This window comes from Barbatula barbatula (assembly GCF_947034865.1).
Source record: "Barbatula barbatula genome assembly, chromosome: 22".
In the NCBI taxonomy this organism is placed as follows: Eukaryota; Metazoa; Chordata; class Actinopteri; order Cypriniformes; family Nemacheilidae; genus Barbatula; species Barbatula barbatula.
Window position 1 is genome coordinate 11,938,237 of NC_136785.1, and position 21,008 is coordinate 11,959,244.

A 21,008-nucleotide genomic window follows, 5' to 3' on the forward strand; every position below is an offset into this window, starting at 1 on the left:
CTATTCCTGCCACAGCATATAATATTTTGATATTTTATTGCATAAATAATAATAAGCAATGACACACAGCATAGCTTAAGAAATGTTCAAATAGATATGCATGATTATTATCACATTGTGATTATGTATTATTGTGAAGTATACAGTTCTCTATTACTGCTTTAGCATGTTAATAATAATAATAATAAAACACAAACAAAATGTGAATCTATCGAAGCATGTGACATTGCTCAGAAAGAACCATAAAACTGATGAGAAATCATACATGAGTGAGAAATGGAGACAAAGAATGAGACACGTCTCGCTTTTTTACTCCAGTGACCTTCTTCTTACTTAATTAACAAGACTGTGTTGAGCGACACTTGAGTTGTCAACTCCCCTGAAGTCCTTATTAGATCCTTCACTTCTGTACCTTGTAAACCATCTTAGCGCTATGTAGTAAGACCATGTGTCAACAAGTCCATCAGCTATAGACAGAAACGTAGCGGAAAGAGACTGAAAGACAAGCCCTTTGACCGTGGCTGGGGGTCCCAGGGGTCAGTAGGTGCTTTTACTTTGTACCATAATGCACAACTGACACGTACTCAACAGACTCAACAATCACAATGAACTGAAGAGCGACATGAGAGAACCTCCAAATTTCAAGTCCTGCAAGGTTTCAAAGCTGGTTGAGTGTGTGGGGTGCTGCAGGTCTGTGCAAAGTTCTCTGCTTTTTTTTTGACAGTTCCAATAGTTGTAACTGGCCTTTTCACACTCTATGTCCCTGGCCGTGAAAGGCCATTACACAGAGGAGCATGCTTAGGCAGTGTGCTAATGGAACCCAAAGCAGCAATGCCTCCACACATCCCCAGCTCTTATTGAATACAGCTGCCAGGGATAGCTGCAATGCTCATAGAGCTATGCTGACACTGACACCTCAATAAATCGACACGCCTCTGTATTTTACTACCCCCCCCAGCCCATATCACACAATGAGTTGACACCGAACCACAAAGAGCAAACTTCCACACGATAGGGATGCTACCTCAATTCTCTGAAGTATTGTCTGATAGAAGATCTCAAAGTCAGAGTTTGTTATGTAAAGCAAATAAATATAGACACTTTAAACCAAACAATGTTTGACTTAAATCGTATGGAAACAAAACCACAATAGCTTCTCTCAAAATATTTTGTGAACCACAAAAGAAAGAGTCATATGCACGGTTTTGAATGACATGAGGGTGAATAAATGATGACAGACTTTTTATTTCGGCAAAATGATTTCCCGTCAAATTCGATCAAGATTGAGCAAATATCACATCACAACCTTAATACAATGTATTTATTACTGGAGATAATAAAATGTATTATCATCTGACATGCATTATTACCAGTCTGAATTGTTTCCACCTGCAGTGGATTTCTAGGAAAATGTCAATCAAAGTGACTGGGAGATCAATTGCACGCCTTGATTTTCCACAACTTTCTAAGAATGACAAAAGGGAACAGCAATGTTTGTTGCTATGACAGCAGTGACTTGCTCTAGAACCCCTTTTTTACCTTCCTGGAACGTCCTGTGATTCTGAAAACTGTGGGCACTTCATCATTGACTTTAAGGGCACTTGTTTCCACAGTGGCATATTCAGTGTCTGTGACAGCTGACCACAGAGCTAGACAGCATTTTCACACCAGACCTGCTACTGATCAGATAATGGGTCTAATTTAACACTGCACCTGCTGTAAGATGCTCTGGTGTAAGATTACACATGGTAAACTCAATTATTAGCACCATATTAACATCATGTTATTACACCGGAGACTTACAGTATGCAGTCTATATTGAGTTGTAGTTATGGTATATTCTAGATTCCATACTTCTCAAAAAGATGGGGTGTATGCCTCTAACTCTCTCTATAACCAGCTGAAAACAATCTGATAAAAATGGCATAGGTTTTAGGTACAAACACTTTTATATTTTCACAGACAGGGTTGTGATATAAATAGCAACGTCTCACCATTCAAAGGAAATACACACTCACTGCTTCACAATGCCATATAAATGTTAAATTTGCATTTACAGTTATAAGGGGTGAACAAAATTGACCTTTAAATCCATGCATGATGAGTCATATTCATCCAAACTATGGAGAAATAACATCACACTAATTTACTGCTCTTGTTTACTGTAATTTCACATTGTAAAGTGGTCATTTTCTAGTTGATATGTTAATGATCACATTACACTGATGTTTTTAAAGAAATATTACATCTAATATTTAAAAATCTTGAGTTTAAAGAAACGACATTGTTCTGCTATCTTTCTAGTATGGCACTAATAAACAATTCCATTTATTTTGACTTCACACATCCCAGTAGTCTGAAACCAGTAGCATCTTACTCTGTCTATGCAGTCCTGATGTGAGGTCAAATCTGTGAGGTAATTGGGATAATCTCTGACCACCAAATGCAAAGCATCATGGACATATCTCTAGTTAGATGACTCTATGTGCTTGAAGTCCTGGAGTTTATTGTTTAAAAAAAAACGTTGTGTATGTATAAAGCTGCAAGTGGTGAGTGAAGTGATTTATTACTGTAACATTTTATCAGTGCAGGAGTAATAAAATGTATTAAAAATGACTTTAGACCATTAAAGCTCATGTATGTTCTACATTTAAATTCAACCTGTTGTTATTGGGTAAAAGAGTTGTACTGACCTCTGCTGGTCATGATGTGCTTGAGAGGTTGCACACAAGAGACACGCTCCAGTTACTTACTGTAACAGTAACAGCCTTGACAGTTATTACTGATATATAAGGTATACTTTTTGGTCTCTCTGTCTGGTCTATACTGGACTGTTTTCATGTTTCTGACCAATGTGACATGTTTTAAGCCTCTGGTATACACGTCATGACTTAATTGAGTCTTGATTCTTGGCATGGCATCTGGTGCGCAGCGCATTGTAATTTATTCTGGTCTAAAGTAGCCCATTTGGACAGGAAAGGGCCATCTGACCAACAAGCACGTGCTTAGCCAGATTTTCACGCTGGTCTATTTTAATAAAAAGTATTGAAAAGGGCTTGTGAAACTTTGACAACACAATTTTTTAAATGCAGCGTTTTTATTTTCTTTGAAGCTTTTAGTAGGATGTCAAAACACAACATCTGAAAGCAGCTGGCATTGGAAATGATTGTTGGTTAACTCTATCTTCACCCTCTGGATTGTCCAAGCCTTTATTTTAATGTGCAAAAGAAAGCATAGTTAATTTACATGCTTAAAATGATCTAAGTTTTCATTCTCACTAAAAGGACAATTTATACTGTAATATTATGGCAATGCATACATGTAGGCATACATCATGTTATCCTATATGTTATATGTTGTGTTATGCTTACTTAGCATGGAATGATTATTGATGTCAAACACCACTATTGCATCTTGGGGCTTTGGGTGTTCCACACATTGAGTGCTGCAACAAGTAGAAAATGATCTTGTATGGAAGAAAATATTTCAGATGTTTCTAGATTAGAGATTAAAGAGTTCAGAGGAACCCGATTACCTTCAGATTACTGGTGCTGATACAGGGGCACAATTCCGTCACACCTGGCCACTGCAGGGGGTGAAATGACATGCAGCATGTGTTGCTCTGGTTAAAAAAAAATATTTCTAATATAAGTTTTATTATTGCTTTTTGGAAGGTAACAAAATACGATATGAAAAACAAAACAAAGAATATAAAAAACAAATTACAGCATCACCCTGCTAATAATACAGGATTACAGATGAACAGATTTCTACAGACACAGTTAGAGCAATAAAGGAAGTACAGTACCAGACATATCACAGAACATTCATCTAGTCATTCTTAATTATTATTGTTATATACTGTACGTCCAAAACTCTGCCAATGGAGTCGACCCATCCTCTTTGATACCACAAGAAGCTATTTCAATCAATGCATTCCTCCATTCTTTTATTGCTGGGGTTTTCAATGTCTTCCAATGCCTCAGAATAATCATACTGGCTGTTATAAGACATACTCTTATACCAGAAAATACACGTTTAGAAACATTTGGTTACTGGAACTTGTCACCCAGTAAACAGAGTTGGGGCGTTTAAGGTATTGTGGAGCCCTAACAGCAACTTATGACACCCACAACTCGTTTGCAAAATGGTTTAACTAGGTTAAATTTCCCGATTCCACAAAGAAAACTTTTTTTACCAATTTCAATTGCCAGATTATGCCACAACGAAGAATATTCTTGTAAATAATTTGAATATTTTGTGTACAAAGATCTCTAGTAGGAATAATAACAGGGTTTGTAGTATTTAAAGTACTGAGAGAATACTTCAATGGAATTAAAAGGTGCACATACTGTATGTTATATTCAACATTTATCCAGTCGGTTCTATCCCTTTTCTGATCCCAATATTTAGCTATTTTTGCCAAAGCAAATGACAAATTATATAATCTACATTTATATAATTTCATCAAATTATCGATTATAAATCTGGGGAGATGTAACCATCTCATTTATTTTAATATTATTATGAACATATTAGAGTTATCCCATTGCACAAGAAAATGCACATTCTTTGCAGCAATGGCGGCCATATTACAGTTTTTCTCCATTGGTTTGGCTCATTTCTTGAAACAGAAATTACATTCTCAAAATTCTAAGATCATTTTACTGTCTTACAGTTCAGCACAACACTATAGCTCACTTGCAAAAGCTAACATCTCTCCCAAAACTGTTCACTCATGCTTCACAACTAAATTCCTTTCCCATATAAACAGTCAGTGCCACGAAAATGACAAAGATCCTTCTCAATTGCTTTGGCTCATTTCTTGAAACAGACCGGACGTTTTCAACACTCTTAATGCGTTTGCCAAAATAGTGTGGATGGTTCAGCACAACACCATGGTTCACCTGTAAAAGCTCATATCTCTCCCAAAACAGTTCACTCATGTGTCAAGACAAAATTTCTTTCTCATTTAAACAGTCAGTGCCCCCAAAAGGCTTCGCCCCTTTGGCATTGTGTAAGCACTGCAAGTCAAAATGTTTAGATGTTTTGTCACTATGGCAGAGGACCATTGAAACATCCCTCATGTCAACCTTTCAGTCTTAGCCCCTTCCTTCATGAACAATGGTTACTGTACTGTCATATTGTAGGTGAGGCCCTACAAGACCTCTCTCATTTTCAGGGATCAAAATGAAGGCGGTCCAAGAAAAGAAGGAGCTTCTGTGTATTGTATGGGCCAGGACTGGGGATGTGAGTGGCCACACCATTCTCAGATATGGCAGCACACATAGTTATATTGCCCCACGCGCTGGCCTGGGACATCCACCGTGGCCCGGTGGCCAATAATATTACGGCCACGTCTTCGGCCCTTGGCCAGGTTGAAGCCAGATTCATCCACAAACACGAGGATGTGAGGGGTCTTGTTTCCTTCGAATGCCATTATTCTCTACAATAGCGGAAAAAAAGAAAACATAAAATCAGTCATACAGAAGAGTCATTCACTACAGTTACAGACATTTTTCTATGTTCTCCACTAGTTCAATTTACCACTGGCCACTACTCCTGTGGTTCCAAACCTGGGGTACATGTACCCCTATGCAGAGATACTACAGGGGGTATTTGACATAAAGGGGAGGGGTGAAATCATCAATGGCTTACTGAAATGTAAATCAAATATTTGGATACCTGGATAAACAAATCACGTAAAGTGGATACTGAAGCGAAAACAGTTTGGGAACCACTGCTTTGGATCACCAGTAACTGACTTACATGTACATACTGGTACAGCAGCTCTTTCACTCTATCAGAGTTCCTCTCAAATGGTACCCTGTAAATTTGCTTCATTGTCATCTGATGCTTCTTCAATATATACGGTCTATTGTGGAGATGCTTATATAGTTGACATTTTGGAATAAAGCATTGTCTTGTAGGATTGCAGCGCAGATCTGTCTCATTGTGATGGCATTATTTGACATCACCATGTTACAGATCTCTTGTTCTTGTTGTTCATTGAGAAGTTTTTCTGTGCCACCCGTGCAAGGTTGTCGTGGAAAACTGTGTTTTTCCAATGTTTTTCTTGTAATTTTTAGTATCATAACATACCATTGAGGTAAGATATTACTGTAGGCCTATCACACACACACACACACACACACACACACACACACACAAAACCAAACCGCTCACTCCCTTTCCCGCTTCTCATCGCAGAAATTCAGACGGCCGGCGCCCTCCGCGGACCTGGTACAAGGGTACTCGCACAAGGGTCACCCGGTACTCGCACAAGGGTCACGGTCACACTCGTGCATTGGTCACACAACGCGCATTGGTCGCACAAGGGTCCCAGCCACTCAACGTGCATTGGTCACACAACGCGCATTGGTCGCACAAGGGTCACAGTAACACTCGTGCATTGGTCACGCAACGCGCATAGGTCGCACAAGGGTCACGGTCACAATCGTGCATTGGTCACACAACGTGCATTGGTCGCACAAGGGTCCCAGCCACTCAACGTGCATTGGTCACGCAACGCGCATAGGTCGCACAAGGGTCACGGTCACAATCGTGCATTGGTCACACAACGTGCATTGGTCGCACAAGGGTCCCAGCCACTCAACGTGCATTGGTCACGCAACGCGCATTGGTCGCACAAGGGTCACAGTCACACTCGTGCATTGGTCACGCAACGCGCATTGGTCAGACAAGGGTCCCAGCCACTTAACGTGCATTGATCACGCAATGCGCATCGGTCGCACCAGGGCTCCAGTAACACACCTGCATTGGTCATGCAACGCGCATTGGTCGCACAAGGGTCCCAGCCACTCAACGTGCATTGGTCTCGCAAGGGCATCACCCTCACTATGTGCATTGGTTAAGCAAGGCACATTGTCGCTCAAGGGTATCACCCACACTATGTGCATTGGTCAAGTAACGCGCATTGGTCGCACAAGGGCTTCACTCCCACTACGTTCATTGGGCATGCAAGGCGCATCGGCTGCTCAAGGGTACTGGCCCCACCATAGCGTCAGACCCAAGAGTCAGCGCACAGAGTATGCAGTAGTGTCCCACTTGACACTAATATCGCCCAGTATCAGGGCCCAGTACCATGTACTGTCCGGCGCCGTCCGCAACTTTTTGGGAGGGATGGGCGCTCAGGGCTCGGGCTCGGTCAGGGCTCTGGGCTCCCTTCCCGGTAAAAGGGGGAGCCCTCTCCCCGGACAGTACGCCAAATACGCATAAATCCTAATTATCCGCAGCCAGAATTTGCAGGGGCGAACTTGTGAAGTATATGTTAAACTAAGCTAAACTCTGTAAATTGAAATTGCTGAATTTGTTTACAGTTAAGCTAAACAATAGACATTTAATACCAAATAAGAAGAACTGGTTAACACTTCTGAAAGTATAAGTGTTGTTGCCCTGAATTTCGTTATCTGTGTCTACGGCTTCTACCGATGATATCATTATGCAACAACACAAAATACACCACAATATCAATTCATCGTCATAAACAAACGTGTCTAAATACAAACCATACTCTTTGATGAGAAAGATTAATACTTGTTCTGTGTGTCTTCTGTTGAGATGGTGGACATCAGAAGTTACACAGGAAGCATTTTGAATGTGCGTATGGTGTAAAGCTTGCATTGTTGGTTGAAAAACTTTAATCATATGAATAGATTTGAACAACATTGCCAACTATAGATACACAAAAGTTACAGGAAAGTAAAATACTCTTTAATAAACTACCAAAAAAGTATTTTCATAAAAAAGCATATCACCTTCAATCTTTGTATCCATGGTGAAGGAAAAACGTTTCATAATTCCACTCCATCTGCTCCATAATGATGCCAAAATCCAGGCCAAATATTAAATGATGAAAATATTGCTGTACATACTGCCTTCTCTCCTTCGACCGAACAATAAATTATCAGGGTGTTCTGATCATCACACCCTGTGTTTTATCAATAGTTGTAATCTTTTTAATACGTTTCATATTTTTCATCACACGATAGGCTTGGTGAAAGGAATGTATTTCATGATGTTCCTGAATAATATTACAGACTTTTCCACATACTTCAGGTAATTATGGTGCATGTATCTGTCTTTACTGTTTAAAATGAATGTTCGCTTAGCCTGAAGGATTCATCTGACATTAAAGTGAATTTAATGGTGACTCACGGGCTTATAACCTCGGTGTGACCTCAACTTGAATTTATAAATCTTAATGTATTTGACAATACAACAACCTCTTTAAACAACCGAAGACAACACTGTAAAAACTAGTGTAAAAAAACTGTAATTTTCCGGCAACTGGGGAGTTAGTAAAATACTGTAAAATAACAGTTTTTGTCACATAAAATTGCATGTTTTTCATGTTATTTGACACCCATCTTGCAGTTCATTTCTGTTATTTAATTTTTGTACTGTATTCCAAAATCATGTTATTTCCATAAAATGTTTTTTTACAATGTATGGCATGCTCATTTCCTGAAACAATAAGAAACATTAACTTCCAAATATAATCATAAATTGAACTTTTGATATTCATATTTCGTGTGTGTAGGGCAAATATTAATATAAAATTTATGAACGTTTTCATTTAAGTCTCAGTAAAGTGTAATTTCACTCACATGAAAAACTAACCTTTGTTCCTTTGCCTTGTCACAAGGGTCAGAGTGACAGGCCAGATATCTGTGCATGAGTAAATGCAGTGAGTCGTCACACAAATGCTGAGGGCAGCCAGTGCAGAGCCAAAAGGCCACTAACATCTTAACAATGGTGAATAGGAGACGAAACGGATCCCGAGCTAATGGCAATGCTGGTCGAGGAGGGGTTAAATCACAACAGCAACAGCAGTGCAAGCGACCACCTAAGGTTTGTTTGCTCATCCCATTCAAATATTATTATTGAATAAATCTGGATATGCACCTGTTTGACTTTGCCATGTTCCTGTATTTATAAATACTAAGACATAATGTATATTCAGATCATCAATATAACTAACTGCAATCATATAGATTATTTTACTTTGTATTTGGCTTGAGAAAGTCGACCTACTGTTCTTTGATTTAAATTGATATTTATTATTATTATTATTATTGTTGTTACACTTCAACGAGTAAATCTGTATTGTGCTTTAACACATTTTATTATGCTTTTTTAATAATCTCAGAATTTATGCATTAATATTAATATTCAGTATATTTGTTTATTTACCCATATGTGCTTTCGAGTGGACTTGGAAATACTGTAACAACTGCAAGAAAACCATGTGGCTTTGCATCACTGCTATTATGTAATTCACAGAGTTTGTTATCTGAGTACATGGTCCACGTTCTAGTCCAGTACAGCTACTTTAGCAGCCCATCATAGTGTTTTTATTTTATTTTACATGCAAATCATAGCTGATATCCACAATTCATATCCACCCACAATTGCAGCATGATTATTGCAGTTCATATCTGACAGGCGGTGACCCTCTCAGGGTTCCCTCTTGAACAGCTGATGGTTCAAAGGGCAGCTGATGGATTTGGAGTTTGTGCATATGTAGTCATTCATGAACGTTGATCAAACACCTGTGTATTTATTGAGCGCTTATGGTCAGCATCTTTTATCACAATTCAGATAGGGAAAGATAATTGAGCAAACATAAAGTGTAACATTTTCACACTACTCACACAAACATATATTTGTACAAAGTGTGTTAACAAAGTATATAGAGGCCTAGATGTGAAATCTGACCAAACAAAGCAACTATTTCTTCCAAGATTTACAACAGAAATAAAAATCTATACCAGTTAAGATGGCGGTCAGGTCAAAAGCTGGGAGAAACCAAACCACCGGTTTTAATACCTGTGCTGTGTTGTTTCGACCCATGGTTGAGTCAAATATAAACATGGACAGGTTCATTTAGTTTTTGACCCAAGCTTAGCATTTTTTAGAATGTGAACAAAACTGTTTAAATAACTTTATGAGAACAACTTTATGAGAACAAAAAAAACACTCTTAAAATGTATCACAACAAGTAGCATTTCTCTGATAGGCTCTGAGAGAACCAGCCATCTTTGCTAAAAAATCAGGCATCGCCTCTGACTCACCACATGACAAAGTGACTTTAGCTCAGGCTCGCCGCGGCACTCCAGGTAAGAGAAACAGTACCACAGCAATGAAAATGTGCATGTGTACAGGACTATAACTGTGTAACCTGTTATTGTAAACCTATTTCTTAACATAGCCCATCGGCCTGTACGGGTTTATGCTGATGGAATCTTTGACCTCTTCCACTCTGGTCACGCCCGGGCTCTGATGCAGGCCAAGAATTTGTTTCCAAACACACAACTGATTGTTGGCGGTGAGTCCCCAACACACATCGTCCAGTCTTTTATCAAAACAAACACAAACTACGTCATTAATATCTAAGGTGTCCAGCATTTAAAAAACTGTTTATTATTCCTGGTGGCTGTACCATGGTCTTGTGTTATATTTGTTTCAGTATGCAGTGATGCCCTGACACATCAATATAAAGGCTACACAGTGATGACAGAAGATGAGCGTTATGAAGCACTCATACACTGCCGATATGTGGACGAGGTGGTCCGCGATGCTCCATGGACCCTCACTCCAGAATTCCTTAAAAAACACAGGGTAAGTTCTCTATAGTTGGTAAGTTGTAAAAGAAAAAGGGTCCGGAAGCACTTCCTTTTTAAGATTTTATATATATTTTTTAGATACTGTATACATACTGTAAGTCTTAAAATGTTTGTTTAACATTTGGATCCAGTTGTACGTGTTCTTGTAACACGGTTCCATAAAAGGAAGGAAGGAGGCGGGAACCGCTGTAGTCTTGTAAAACAACTTTTAATATAACAAAAACAAACAATAAAACAAACTTAAAATGCCGGCAGCTCCATCACGGTCGACTGCCGGCCACACAAATACAATAACACATCACATAAAGTCCAGGCCTGGTCCTCTCTCGCCATTCCCTGTTGTCTCTCCTCTCTTATGCTTCCGGAGCTCCTCTGTGAGAGATGCGAGACCGGTGAACGCTCAGCTCACACTTGCTATCACTCACGTCACCGGCCTCCCGCCGTTCGCTCACGGCTCTCATCTCGCCATGCTCGCCACAGTTCTTTTGTTTGTATTTGATTCTAACATTTGTGTAGTGAAGTGCTTCTGGACCAGTGGTGTTTACATCTTGCAAAATGGTCTGTAATGCATTCGTGCATAACTCATTTTCTAGCTACGTTCTGTTTTTGTGCATCTGCGTGACTAATGATTCCAAGCTAATAATCTTTTTGGAAACAAAGTGTTCTTCCTTGGATCTGTTGTATGTGTAAGACAGCGTATGCTTTATAGTAAAGTTTATACCTATTAATGCCAACAATTGACATCTCAGAAACAAATCATCTGCCCCAGCATGATTACGAATAAACTGGAATCATAAATGACTTGAAAGTCCGCAAAAATCATTGGATAAAATACTCTTAAGGGTTTCTTTCTCAGATTGACTTTGTGGCACATGATGATATCCCATACACCTCTGCTGGATCAGATGATGTCTACAAACATATCAAAGAAGCAGGTAAAGACCCTTACAGCACCAGGCGAAAAACAATAACACACCTGTAATAGTCTACATACAGTAGATGCATTTCTTTAACTTTGTATGTTTGTATTGTTTGTAAGGAATGTTTGTGGCTACTCAAAGAACGGAGGGGATCTCTACCTCTGACCTCATCACACGCATTGTACGAGATTATGACGTCTACGTCAGACGTAACCTGCAGAGAGGTTACACAGCACGGGACCTGAACGTTGGCTTCATCAATGTAAATCAATGAAATGTCTCCAATGTTTAAGAATGTGACATTGATTTAGGTTAGAGATTACATTAAATATGTACTGTATAATTCATGTTAACCTTTAGTTTTGGGCACCACCATGCTGTGAGGTGGTGGTGAGGTCTGTTACATAATGTTATTACTACTAATAATAATACTGGATATCGTCTGTTACATTTCACTGAATTAACAAGAAAATTGGAAAAAGTGAAAGAATCGTGACAGATTTTTTCTATTCTGTAAAAAACAAGGAGAAGAAGTATCGTCTGCAGGAGCAGGTGGACCGAATGAAGGAGACTGTGAGGACAGTGGAGGAAAAGTCCAAACATTTAGTTCATCGTGTTGAAGAGAAGAGCCACGACCTGATCTTGAAATGGGAGGAGAAATCTCGTGAGTTCATTGGAAACTTTCTGAAGTTGTTTGAACCAGACAAAGCCTGGGTAAGTGAGGACCGTTAACAAAACATCACACATACAAGGTCAGAGACCACGTGAAAATGCTCCTTTTTAAAATTTAGCTTCAGTATTTAATAAAAATATTTTGATGATGTATTATGCTCTGTAGCACATGATTCAGCAGAGAAGCGGGCGTGTTCTTCAAGCTCTTTCTCCGTATGGGTCTCCACACGCGTCACCGAGCACCAGCCCCACCAGAGGACGCTCTACATCACCCCCCTCTCACTGGCCTATCCTTCGCTTCCGCTCACCTCCACCTAAAGGAGACTCCATCAGCAGCAGTGAGGGTGATGACGAGGAGAAATATGGACTCTGACTCTCTTACCTCTTGCATATTTGTGATAAAAAATATTTTTATTTCACTGTAGCTTATAATAATTGAGATTTGTGGAAACCTTTGACAGAAGCAGAATTGAACAATTGATCCCCGTCAAACCACATCTGTAACTATATTTCACTGTATCAAAGTATTACGCAACACACAAAATGTAATATATGTACCTGTATCTTTGAGCTATGGTGATTTTTTTTAATGTTATGATGTTTGTTTAATATTATTGGTTGAACTGTGACCAATGTCAAAGTTTATCTTTTTTAAATGTTTTGTGTATGTTTAATGTTGTGCTTTTTCTGATTCATAAAGTTCTCTCTTATTTCTTTTTTCAGTGACATACCTATTTCATTTTATTGATTTACATACAAGCTTCAATGAATCCTTCCATTCTTTAACAAAAATAAAAAAGTTTAATTAAATTTTTTTACATTTTGTTCAACATATTGAGATTCAGTCGTAATCGTGAACCCAGAATCATAATGTTGATCGTTTAGTTGTCCTGAATTATTTAGCATCCAATTGTTGTTCTGTTTAAAATGTAGGATGAACTACAGTACTGTATAAGGGAGTGTTTTAATAAGAAGTTTCGTAGTTTACCAATGCAATCACACATATCTGGAAATACCTTAAGTTTCGTTGATTAGATAAAACATGAACAGATAAGCAAATTGGGAAATATGTCATGACACAGTCAGTTGCATAACAAACATAACATCACACTTATTCACTGAAGCTTTTATCTAAAGACATAAAAATAAAAAAACTGCTATATGAGTCATTCTGTTATATCTGACCATTAATCTATCACACCACTGTACTTATTGTCTAATCCGACCATTCATCAAAAGTACATTGTTAAAGCAGACTTTGCACTGAAATGATTATCTGAATAAAATATGAAAGCTGAAATACAGAGCAGATTGGGCAAAATGTGAAAATGAAAACCAGCACTGATTTTTTTTTGCTAGTATTACAGGGACAATTTCATGACAGAATGATCCGAAAGTGCAGTTCAGTGCATCTTCAGTGATCACATCTCTTTCAGTGTGAAGGCACCCTACAGAGGTCTGAGGCTATAGTCTATGAGTTTTAGCTTTAATGTCATCTATGCCCCTGTACCCCTAAACAAAATACATCTGTAGTAGACCGACCCCCACACAGACCAACAATATTGACTCATCTTGCACATTTTTGCCAAATCAAATGATCTACAATGACCCTCCTGCTGATATTAACTGATGTAGCATGTAGCTTAAGAACCATCATTTGGAAATAACTTCTGAGAGTCTGCTCTATACTTTTTATGATATATTATTTATATATATCTGGAGAGGACAGTGAGAGACAGGACGCGATAGAAGAGGAGGTAGGGCAGACTGGGAAAAGACCACAAGCTGGCACTCGAACTCCGGCCGACCGAAGCGTCAATAAGCGGGTCTGCTCGATTATTCTGCACATAATGCTACCAACAGCGGGCACTATAAACACCAGACGTCTTTGTGCGGCTATTATTTTAAAGCAACTCATGAACGGTTCGTGGTCATCTGTTGGTTTTATATGTGGATGCATCTCTTGGATCGCTGCTAGGGTTGCTCCAGTCATCGGCCTCAGGACCTGTCTGGTAATGTCGCCACACTGACTTATTGAAGACTGGAAGACGCTCAAAAGATTCACTGGAAAGAGCCTGAGGAGGGCGGTGAGAGGGACAGTTGGGACTCTTAACAATGTTGCATTCCAAAACGTAGTTTACCAATGCAATCACACATATCTGGAAATACCTTAAGATAAATGACTGCATCAGTCCCGACTCCTTCAACCGAGTACAGTTTTAAGTCTCCCTGAAAGTAGCGGGCATACAATCTAGAGATGGGCAAGCCATAGCCAAAACCAGCCTGTAGACAAAACAACAGGTTACATAAAAATACATCCACAAACACCCGATTAGGATTTTTAATGGGTAGTTACCAGTGGCACAGTGGTTTGTGTGTGATCCAGTTGTGGTGTCGGTGCAGTGGAATACATGTAATTGAAGAGACGGTCGATCTTTCGTAAGGGGACGCCCCCACCTTGGTCACTAATCTATGTAGACACACAAAAGGATCCATTAATGAGGTGTGAGTGCTCACGATTTGTTTTAAACAAGCAAACTGTGCTACGTATGGAACCTTTATTGAAAGATCTTCCTGTCCCAGTGTAACCAGTGCCTTTACTGGAGGAAGCCCTTCGCTGCTATTTTCATAGAGCTCCACTGTGGCCCGCATTGAATTCTACAAAAACACACATACTGTACATATTTACATACCAACAAAAATTGCCAGGAATACAAGCCCAATAAACATCACTGTATTGTACTAAATGGGACAGTTCACCCGGGGAAAAAAATTCTGTCATCATTTATTCACCATCATATCATTCAAAACCTGTATATGACTTTTCTTGTGGAGAACACAAGAAGATATTTTAAGAAATGTCCCTGTGGGTTTATTTCCATAAAATGAAAGTGAATGGGGTATGTTGTTTGGTTACCCACATTTTTTTCATACAGGTTTGGAATGACATAATGGTGAGTAATTGATGAAAGAGTTTTACATTTTGTTTAAACTACCCCTTTCAACTTGTATTTTATCATTGTTAACCCTTTTAAAATACTGAGGGATACAACGTAAACATAGTCCACTTGCCTTGAAGAGTTCAAACAGCATGTGAAAAAGATGAGACGGCACATAGACCACCTGTATAGGCTTCTGTGGAGTTTTGGCTAGCAAACAGATGGACATAAACATAAATTAAGCGTAGCGTTTAAATGATGGAATGCTTTATTTAGAGCGTAGAAATAAATGACAGGTTTACCGTTAATTTCTTTGATCTTCAGCTCAGGTGCCATCATGTAGAACTGCTCACAGAGCATCTTTGCTGTCTCATAGGCATCTAAAAAGAGTTGAGATGAGTTCAAATACAAGCGTCTAAATAATTTTTGTGAAAACAAGACAAGAATATTCAGAAATACAGTTAGATTTAAGCAGCTTTTATTTAAGCATCAGAGCATGATTATATTTTGCTTACCTCTCACCACTTCGGCCACGTTGCACCCTGGGTCGATGCTTCCGATGTGTTTTGGTTGTGACAGACAAGTGGCATCACCAAACAAGAGAGCTGCCAATAAAAAAGAACATCTTAATGCTGTGTAAACTATCACATAGAAGTACAGTTGTTCGATATAAAGTGAATTAGGATTATACTAAAATAAAGCGTAATCAGACTTTTTCTTCATCAGGTCATTTACATACAGCTGAATATTGCATATATACATATATGTATGAAGAATGTGATGTTGCTCACTGTGCTGGTTGATGAGCATGCGAAAAGAAATGCGGCTGGTGTAGAAGCGGTCCAGGAAATACTGCACATTGCTACTGATAAAAGGATCAAAACCAAACTTTGCTTTGTATTCGACGACACCTTGAGCCATAGTGGGCACAACATCATTGTGCCTGTTTCTAATCTTGATCAGGATGTCAAGGAAGCTGAAATCCACAAAAAAACACAGTTTGTGTACAACTAAGAAAATTCATTTATTTCATCTTAGTCTGATCTAAAAATATTAACCATCAGAAGGTTTTTAGTATGTTTACTTAACAATGACGTGTTACTCTATAGCACTTTCATAGGAGGCTCAGAATGACTTATGATTATTTTATGTTAAAATACTTAACTGAAATGTTAACATAATGATTTCTGTTAAATATGTAGTCATGGTGCTACTGCAGACTTACTCCTTAAGGGTGCGTGGATCCTCTGGACTTCTCGTCTCATACTCTAAAAGCTCTTCAAAGCTCTGGCTGTACCTGATACCACAGTAAAACATTTAATGTATTTTCCATTCACCTCTTGACCTTTGTAGCTACTGGGGTTGCAAAGGGGTGGGAAATTCCAAGTAAACTTTCCATAGAAATATTCCATGTTTAGAAAACCAGGAATTTGGAGAATTAATGGGAATTATTTAAACATTTCGGAAATGTATTTAAACTGTATCATATAAAAACATAAATATAAAAATGTTGTTTGGTCATAAGCTGACATGCATGCAAGCTATACAGGTGAATTGTTTTACCTTTTTGACTTTGATTTGATATAATATTTTACAATTGACACATGTTTTTAAAACACGACTAAAGACACTAGTGTTTGCCATGGTGTATTCTTCCTGATTTTTTGTTTTAATGTTGTTATTTTTATTGATATTAATAAAATTAGTTTAATATCTTATTGTCATAGGTGTTGTTTTTTGTTTTATATGGGGAATATGTAAAGCACATTGGTTTTAATAGTGCTATATAAATACAATTTACCTTCACAATGGATGCAAATTAATAGTAATATGCTTGTTGCATAAATTCTCATCTATCAGCATGCTTGCTAAAAGAAGCAGGCTACTGAATAAACACATTTTGGTATTTGCTAGTTAAACTTTAATACCATAGATATTATGTTATGGAGGAATGCCCAGCTCATGCAGGGTGTGTGGCCTCAATAGCCCTGCAGTAAGCAGTGTATATGTGATTGATTTGTGCATGGTAGAAATTCCACTACAATTGCATTAAATCTGCTTGATTTAACCAATATTATCCTGCAAAAAAATATTTTAACTACATTTAAGTTCCCTGTGTTAGCCTGCAATTATGAAAATTCCATGTTTATTCCCAGTAATTCCCATACTTTCCTATTAATTCCCATGGAAAATTTCCAGCCATGAAAAAGTTTTGCAACCATTGTGGATACAATGTTGTTCCTCTCATAGACACCAGGTGGCACAAATATATGTTGTTTGCCAAATGATCACTGGTCTCCAAACTGCTCCTGGAGAGCTAATGTCCTGCAGAGTTCAGCTCCAACCCAATGGCACTTCAACTATGCACTATGTACTCCAGTGTTCACATTTTAAAATAATATAATTTCAAATAGAAGACTAAACAAGTTTTTGCCAATAAATGTAAGCGTTTTTCCCAATGAGGGCAAATTATGTCAAACGTATAACACATTGTAAGTAATGAGAACTACTTTTTACATTGTGTCCAGAGTTACACACTTCCCTTTTCTCCGCTTCAAAGTGCTGGGTTATAACAACCCACCGAATGAGAGTACATAAAGAATATATCCACCATAACGTGACCCTCACTTGTATTCCTGTGTACTCAAGAGTTCACACTCATCCTCACACCTGCCGTGCTCACCAGGACTGGACCAGTTTGACGGACGGCTGGTTGAGAAGATTGGCAGGCAACAAGGTCACTTCCCTCATGGTGTTGGCCAGCCTCACTGCCAGTTCTTTACGCAGGAACATGTAAGAGGTTTTTTTACATGCATTTTCCCTGCTTGGTTAAACAAGAAGCAAGAACATGTCTTGAGGTTGTGCATGCTTGAGTGTAGAACTGTACTTTAACGACTTCAGATGTTATTTGTGAACTATTTTGAAGAGCATTGGACTCTGGTGACATCCATTGTATGGACACAAAACCGCAGAGAGAGACATTTTACAAAATATCTCTCACAGAAGAAAGAGTCACATGGATATTTGAACAACATGAGTTTAAATACATTATGACAGACTTCTTTTCCGGGTGAATGATCCCTTTAAAATGCGGAAACTGAACGTATTAAACAATGATCATGTTTATCTAGACATTTGACTGGTAGCTTACAAAATACTTTGATGTTTCATTTGCATCTGGCACCTTCGCAGAAGTGGATCGAGTTAATGGATTTATGATCGCAGGTCATGTGAGGAGAGTCTATTTTTAATGCATGGTGCGCCAAAAGGGCAAGACATCAACATCTTAAACGTTCACTTAACCTTACACTGTGACGTAGCGGTTACATACAAGAAGGCTAAACACAGATGATATGGTTAAAACATGTTTAAAATAAATAAAAAAGCAAGTGCCAGTCCGACAACATCGCTACATCTCGCGTGCTCATTCTCAACGCAAACTAATGGTTGTTGCAGCTACTCACCGAAATCCAGAAACTGTTTGATGGACATCGGTGAGGGCGAGAACCTCGAGTAATACTCGATTTTGTGCGGGACATCTTTCAATAAAAATGTGAAGAGTTTCATTATTATTGAGAAAGTATCATCGGACAAGCGTCCTAAAGTCGAGTCTGACGCGCACCTCTGACGCGGCGAGGCGTTGACACTATACGCAGAACTGCGCCGTGTTTCTGTCACTTCCAATATCAGATTCCATTTCTTCTCTATGGTGAGAATTTGTGTTATTTTATCAAATGCGATCACGGGGATTATCTAATCCCAGACACGTGACATTTGTTGCACTCTTGTGGTAAACAGAATTATTAGCCTTTCTGCGCCATAATGAACCACCTATTTCTTTATTAAATCATAACTGCATACACGTACTTTACCTTGCAAGTTACGGTGTTATATATATATATATATAACATATAACTACATATGTCATTCAATTTTGTCTGAAATGTGTGGAACATTTGTGCTCCACCAAAGTTGTTTTTATTTTGGATCACAATATCTAGTAGTCACATTCCACACATTGTTCAGATTTAATTGTTGTTCTGTTTTTGTCTACCCTTTTGTGTTATTTGTTAAGACTGAAATGTTAACGGATGTACAGCATCCAGTATGGCATTTAGAAAAAGCCAATAATGTTCATATAAACAGAATTCAGACCCTTTCGAGTCACATATATATAGATTATAATATATAACTACATATGAATTCAGACCCTTTAGATTCATATATATATATATATATATATATATATATATATATATATATATATATATATATATATATAGATATAGATATATATATAGATATATTAACTAATACCATTCAATTTAGTCTGAAATGTGTGGAACATTTGTGCTCCACCAAAGTTGTTTTTATTTTGTATCACAATATCTAGTCACATTCCGCACATTGTTCACATTTTCTAGGTCAGTGATTCATTTTTAATTTGTCTTTCTCTTATGTCATTCATTTGTTGTTCTGTTTTTGTCTACCCTTGTGTGTCATTTGTTAAGACTGAAATGTTACTTATGTACAGTATGCATGCCATTTAGAAAAACCTTGAAAATAATTACTATTATTATGGGTATTATGATTACCATCTTTACTTAACCCTCCAGTAGCTATTATTAATCCGGTTTCATAGAATGAGTAGGCTACTGTTTACTCTAAACTGTAGTTTTAGCACTATAAGCAAAACATATTATACTAATGCATCACAAAGCCAATAATGTTTATATAAACAGAATTCAGACCCTTTCGAGTCATTCAAGAAAGACAATTAAAAAAGCTTTCATAAACTGAAACAGTTTTGTAAAAGATAGAGAATATGTAAAAGATGCAAAACAGATCAGACTATAATGCATATTTCACAGAAATTCCCAGTGATTATAACAAATTGAATAGAAAACAGAGCTTTACAAACATTTGAATGAGATATTTTAAAATACCATGTCACATTTTATTACAATACACTTACTTAATCTTACATTTTTTATTAACTTCATATCTGGCCTGATACTTAACGAAACTGAAACTCTTTTTACGCTGCACCTGTGATCCTAGCCCAAGGATTGTAATCGAGCACAATGTCGCCATCTTCCGGACGGACACGAATTAAAGGAATACTTCAACCAAAAATGAACATTCTGTCATAATTTAATCACCATCGAGTTGTTCCAAATCTGTATACATTTCTTTGTTCTGATGAATGCAGAGAAAGGTATTTGTAAGAATGCTTCCAAATAAATGTATATACAGAATATATATAAATATACATTAAAAGTAAAGCGTCACAAAGAAATAAACAAATGCCTTAATATACAACGAATTATTTATTATATGTGTGTTGACAAATCAGTGTTAACCGAACTAAAGAACAGAAAGTTCATTAAACCAGTTTTGCCTGTCTGTCGCATGACAACCCGGGCCATTCCAAAGGAATGAAAACTAGTCATGCCACAGCATTGAACAAGGAAAGCAAATGAGAAGTTCAATGAGTGTGTGGGTGATATGTGAATAAATCAATCTCTTAACGGCTAGGTTTTCACTCTCAGCTGACAAATTTGCCCAATACACCAAGCACGTATTCCAGCCTTTAGCAGAAAGAGAATGCAGTGATGTCGGAGCACATTTTAGGGTTATAATGAGCGGTTGTTAATAAAAACATTCTAACATGGGCCCTAATGGTTTACCTTAAAAAGACTAAAATCATGATATTCCAAAAAAGACCCAGTCGCCAAAACCAACATCACAATTTCAAACTAAACATGCACCTAGAACACACCCAGAGAACTACACATATCTTGGTATAAACATTAATAACACTGGAA

The 21,008-nt window shown here is 38.0% G+C and overlaps 2 protein-coding genes across 4 annotated transcripts; one reads left to right on the plus strand and one right to left on the minus strand.

The window, feature by feature from the left end:
* Window positions 1–8,668: 8,668 nt before the first annotated feature.
* pcyt1bb (phosphate cytidylyltransferase 1B, choline b) lies at window positions 8,669–13,051 on the plus strand. The gene is made up of 8 exons (XM_079487392.1): window positions 8,669–8,874; window positions 10,043–10,142; window positions 10,235–10,351; window positions 10,493–10,644; window positions 11,506–11,584; window positions 11,689–11,831; window positions 12,095–12,283; window positions 12,408–13,051. Exons 1-8 carry the CDS (start codon window positions 8,776–8,778, stop codon window positions 12,612–12,614), a joined length of 1,086 nt encoding a protein of 361 aa, XP_079343518.1. The 5' UTR covers window positions 8,669–8,775; the 3' UTR covers window positions 12,615–13,051.
* On the minus strand, window positions 12,962–18,885 carry pdk3b (pyruvate dehydrogenase kinase, isozyme 3b). 3 transcript variants are annotated; one of them, XM_079487393.1, is made up of 11 exons: window positions 18,645–18,885; window positions 17,864–18,004; window positions 16,406–16,477; window positions 15,972–16,156; window positions 15,696–15,785; window positions 15,483–15,560; window positions 15,314–15,390; window positions 14,798–14,899; window positions 14,598–14,711; window positions 14,411–14,524; window positions 12,962–14,316 (listed from the first exon to the last, which is right to left on the minus strand). In XM_079487393.1, the coding sequence occupies exons 2-11, from the start codon at window positions 17,971–17,973 to the stop codon at window positions 14,173–14,175; spliced, it is 1,086 nt and encodes a 361-aa protein (XP_079343519.1). In that variant the 5' UTR covers window positions 17,974–18,004; window positions 18,645–18,885; the 3' UTR covers window positions 12,962–14,172. The 3 variants fall into 3 exon arrangements, with proteins under 3 accessions (XP_079343519.1, XP_079343521.1, XP_079343520.1); XM_079487395.1 differs by having other exon boundaries at window positions 13,198–14,316; window positions 17,864–18,001; window positions 18,641–18,819; XM_079487394.1 differs by having other exon boundaries at window positions 13,198–14,316; window positions 17,864–18,001; window positions 18,645–18,781.
* Between the last annotated feature and the right edge of the window lie 2,123 nt (window positions 18,886–21,008).

Coding starts and splice junctions, on each gene's coding strand:
- pdk3b (XM_079487395.1), bottom strand. CDS start 18,747: ATGAAACTCTTCACATTTTTATTGAAAGATGTCCCGCACAAAATCGAG. Junction 16,478..17,863: donor GTCAAACTGGTCCAGTCCTG/GTGAGCACGGCA, acceptor CTGTGGTATCAG/GTACAGCCAGAGCTTTGAAG. Junction 15,391..15,482: donor GAAGATCAAAGAAATTAACG/GTAAACCTGTCA, acceptor TCTGTTTGCTAG/CCAAAACTCCACAGAAGCCT.
- pcyt1bb (XM_079487392.1), top strand. CDS start 8,776: ATGGTGAATAGGAGACGAAACGGATCCCGAGCTAATGGCAATGCTGGT. Junction 10,352..10,492: donor CACACAACTGATTGTTGGCG/GTGAGTCCCCAA, acceptor TATTTGTTTCAG/TATGCAGTGATGCCCTGACA. Junction 10,645..11,505: donor AATTCCTTAAAAAACACAGG/GTAAGTTCTCTA, acceptor TTTCTTTCTCAG/ATTGACTTTGTGGCACATGA.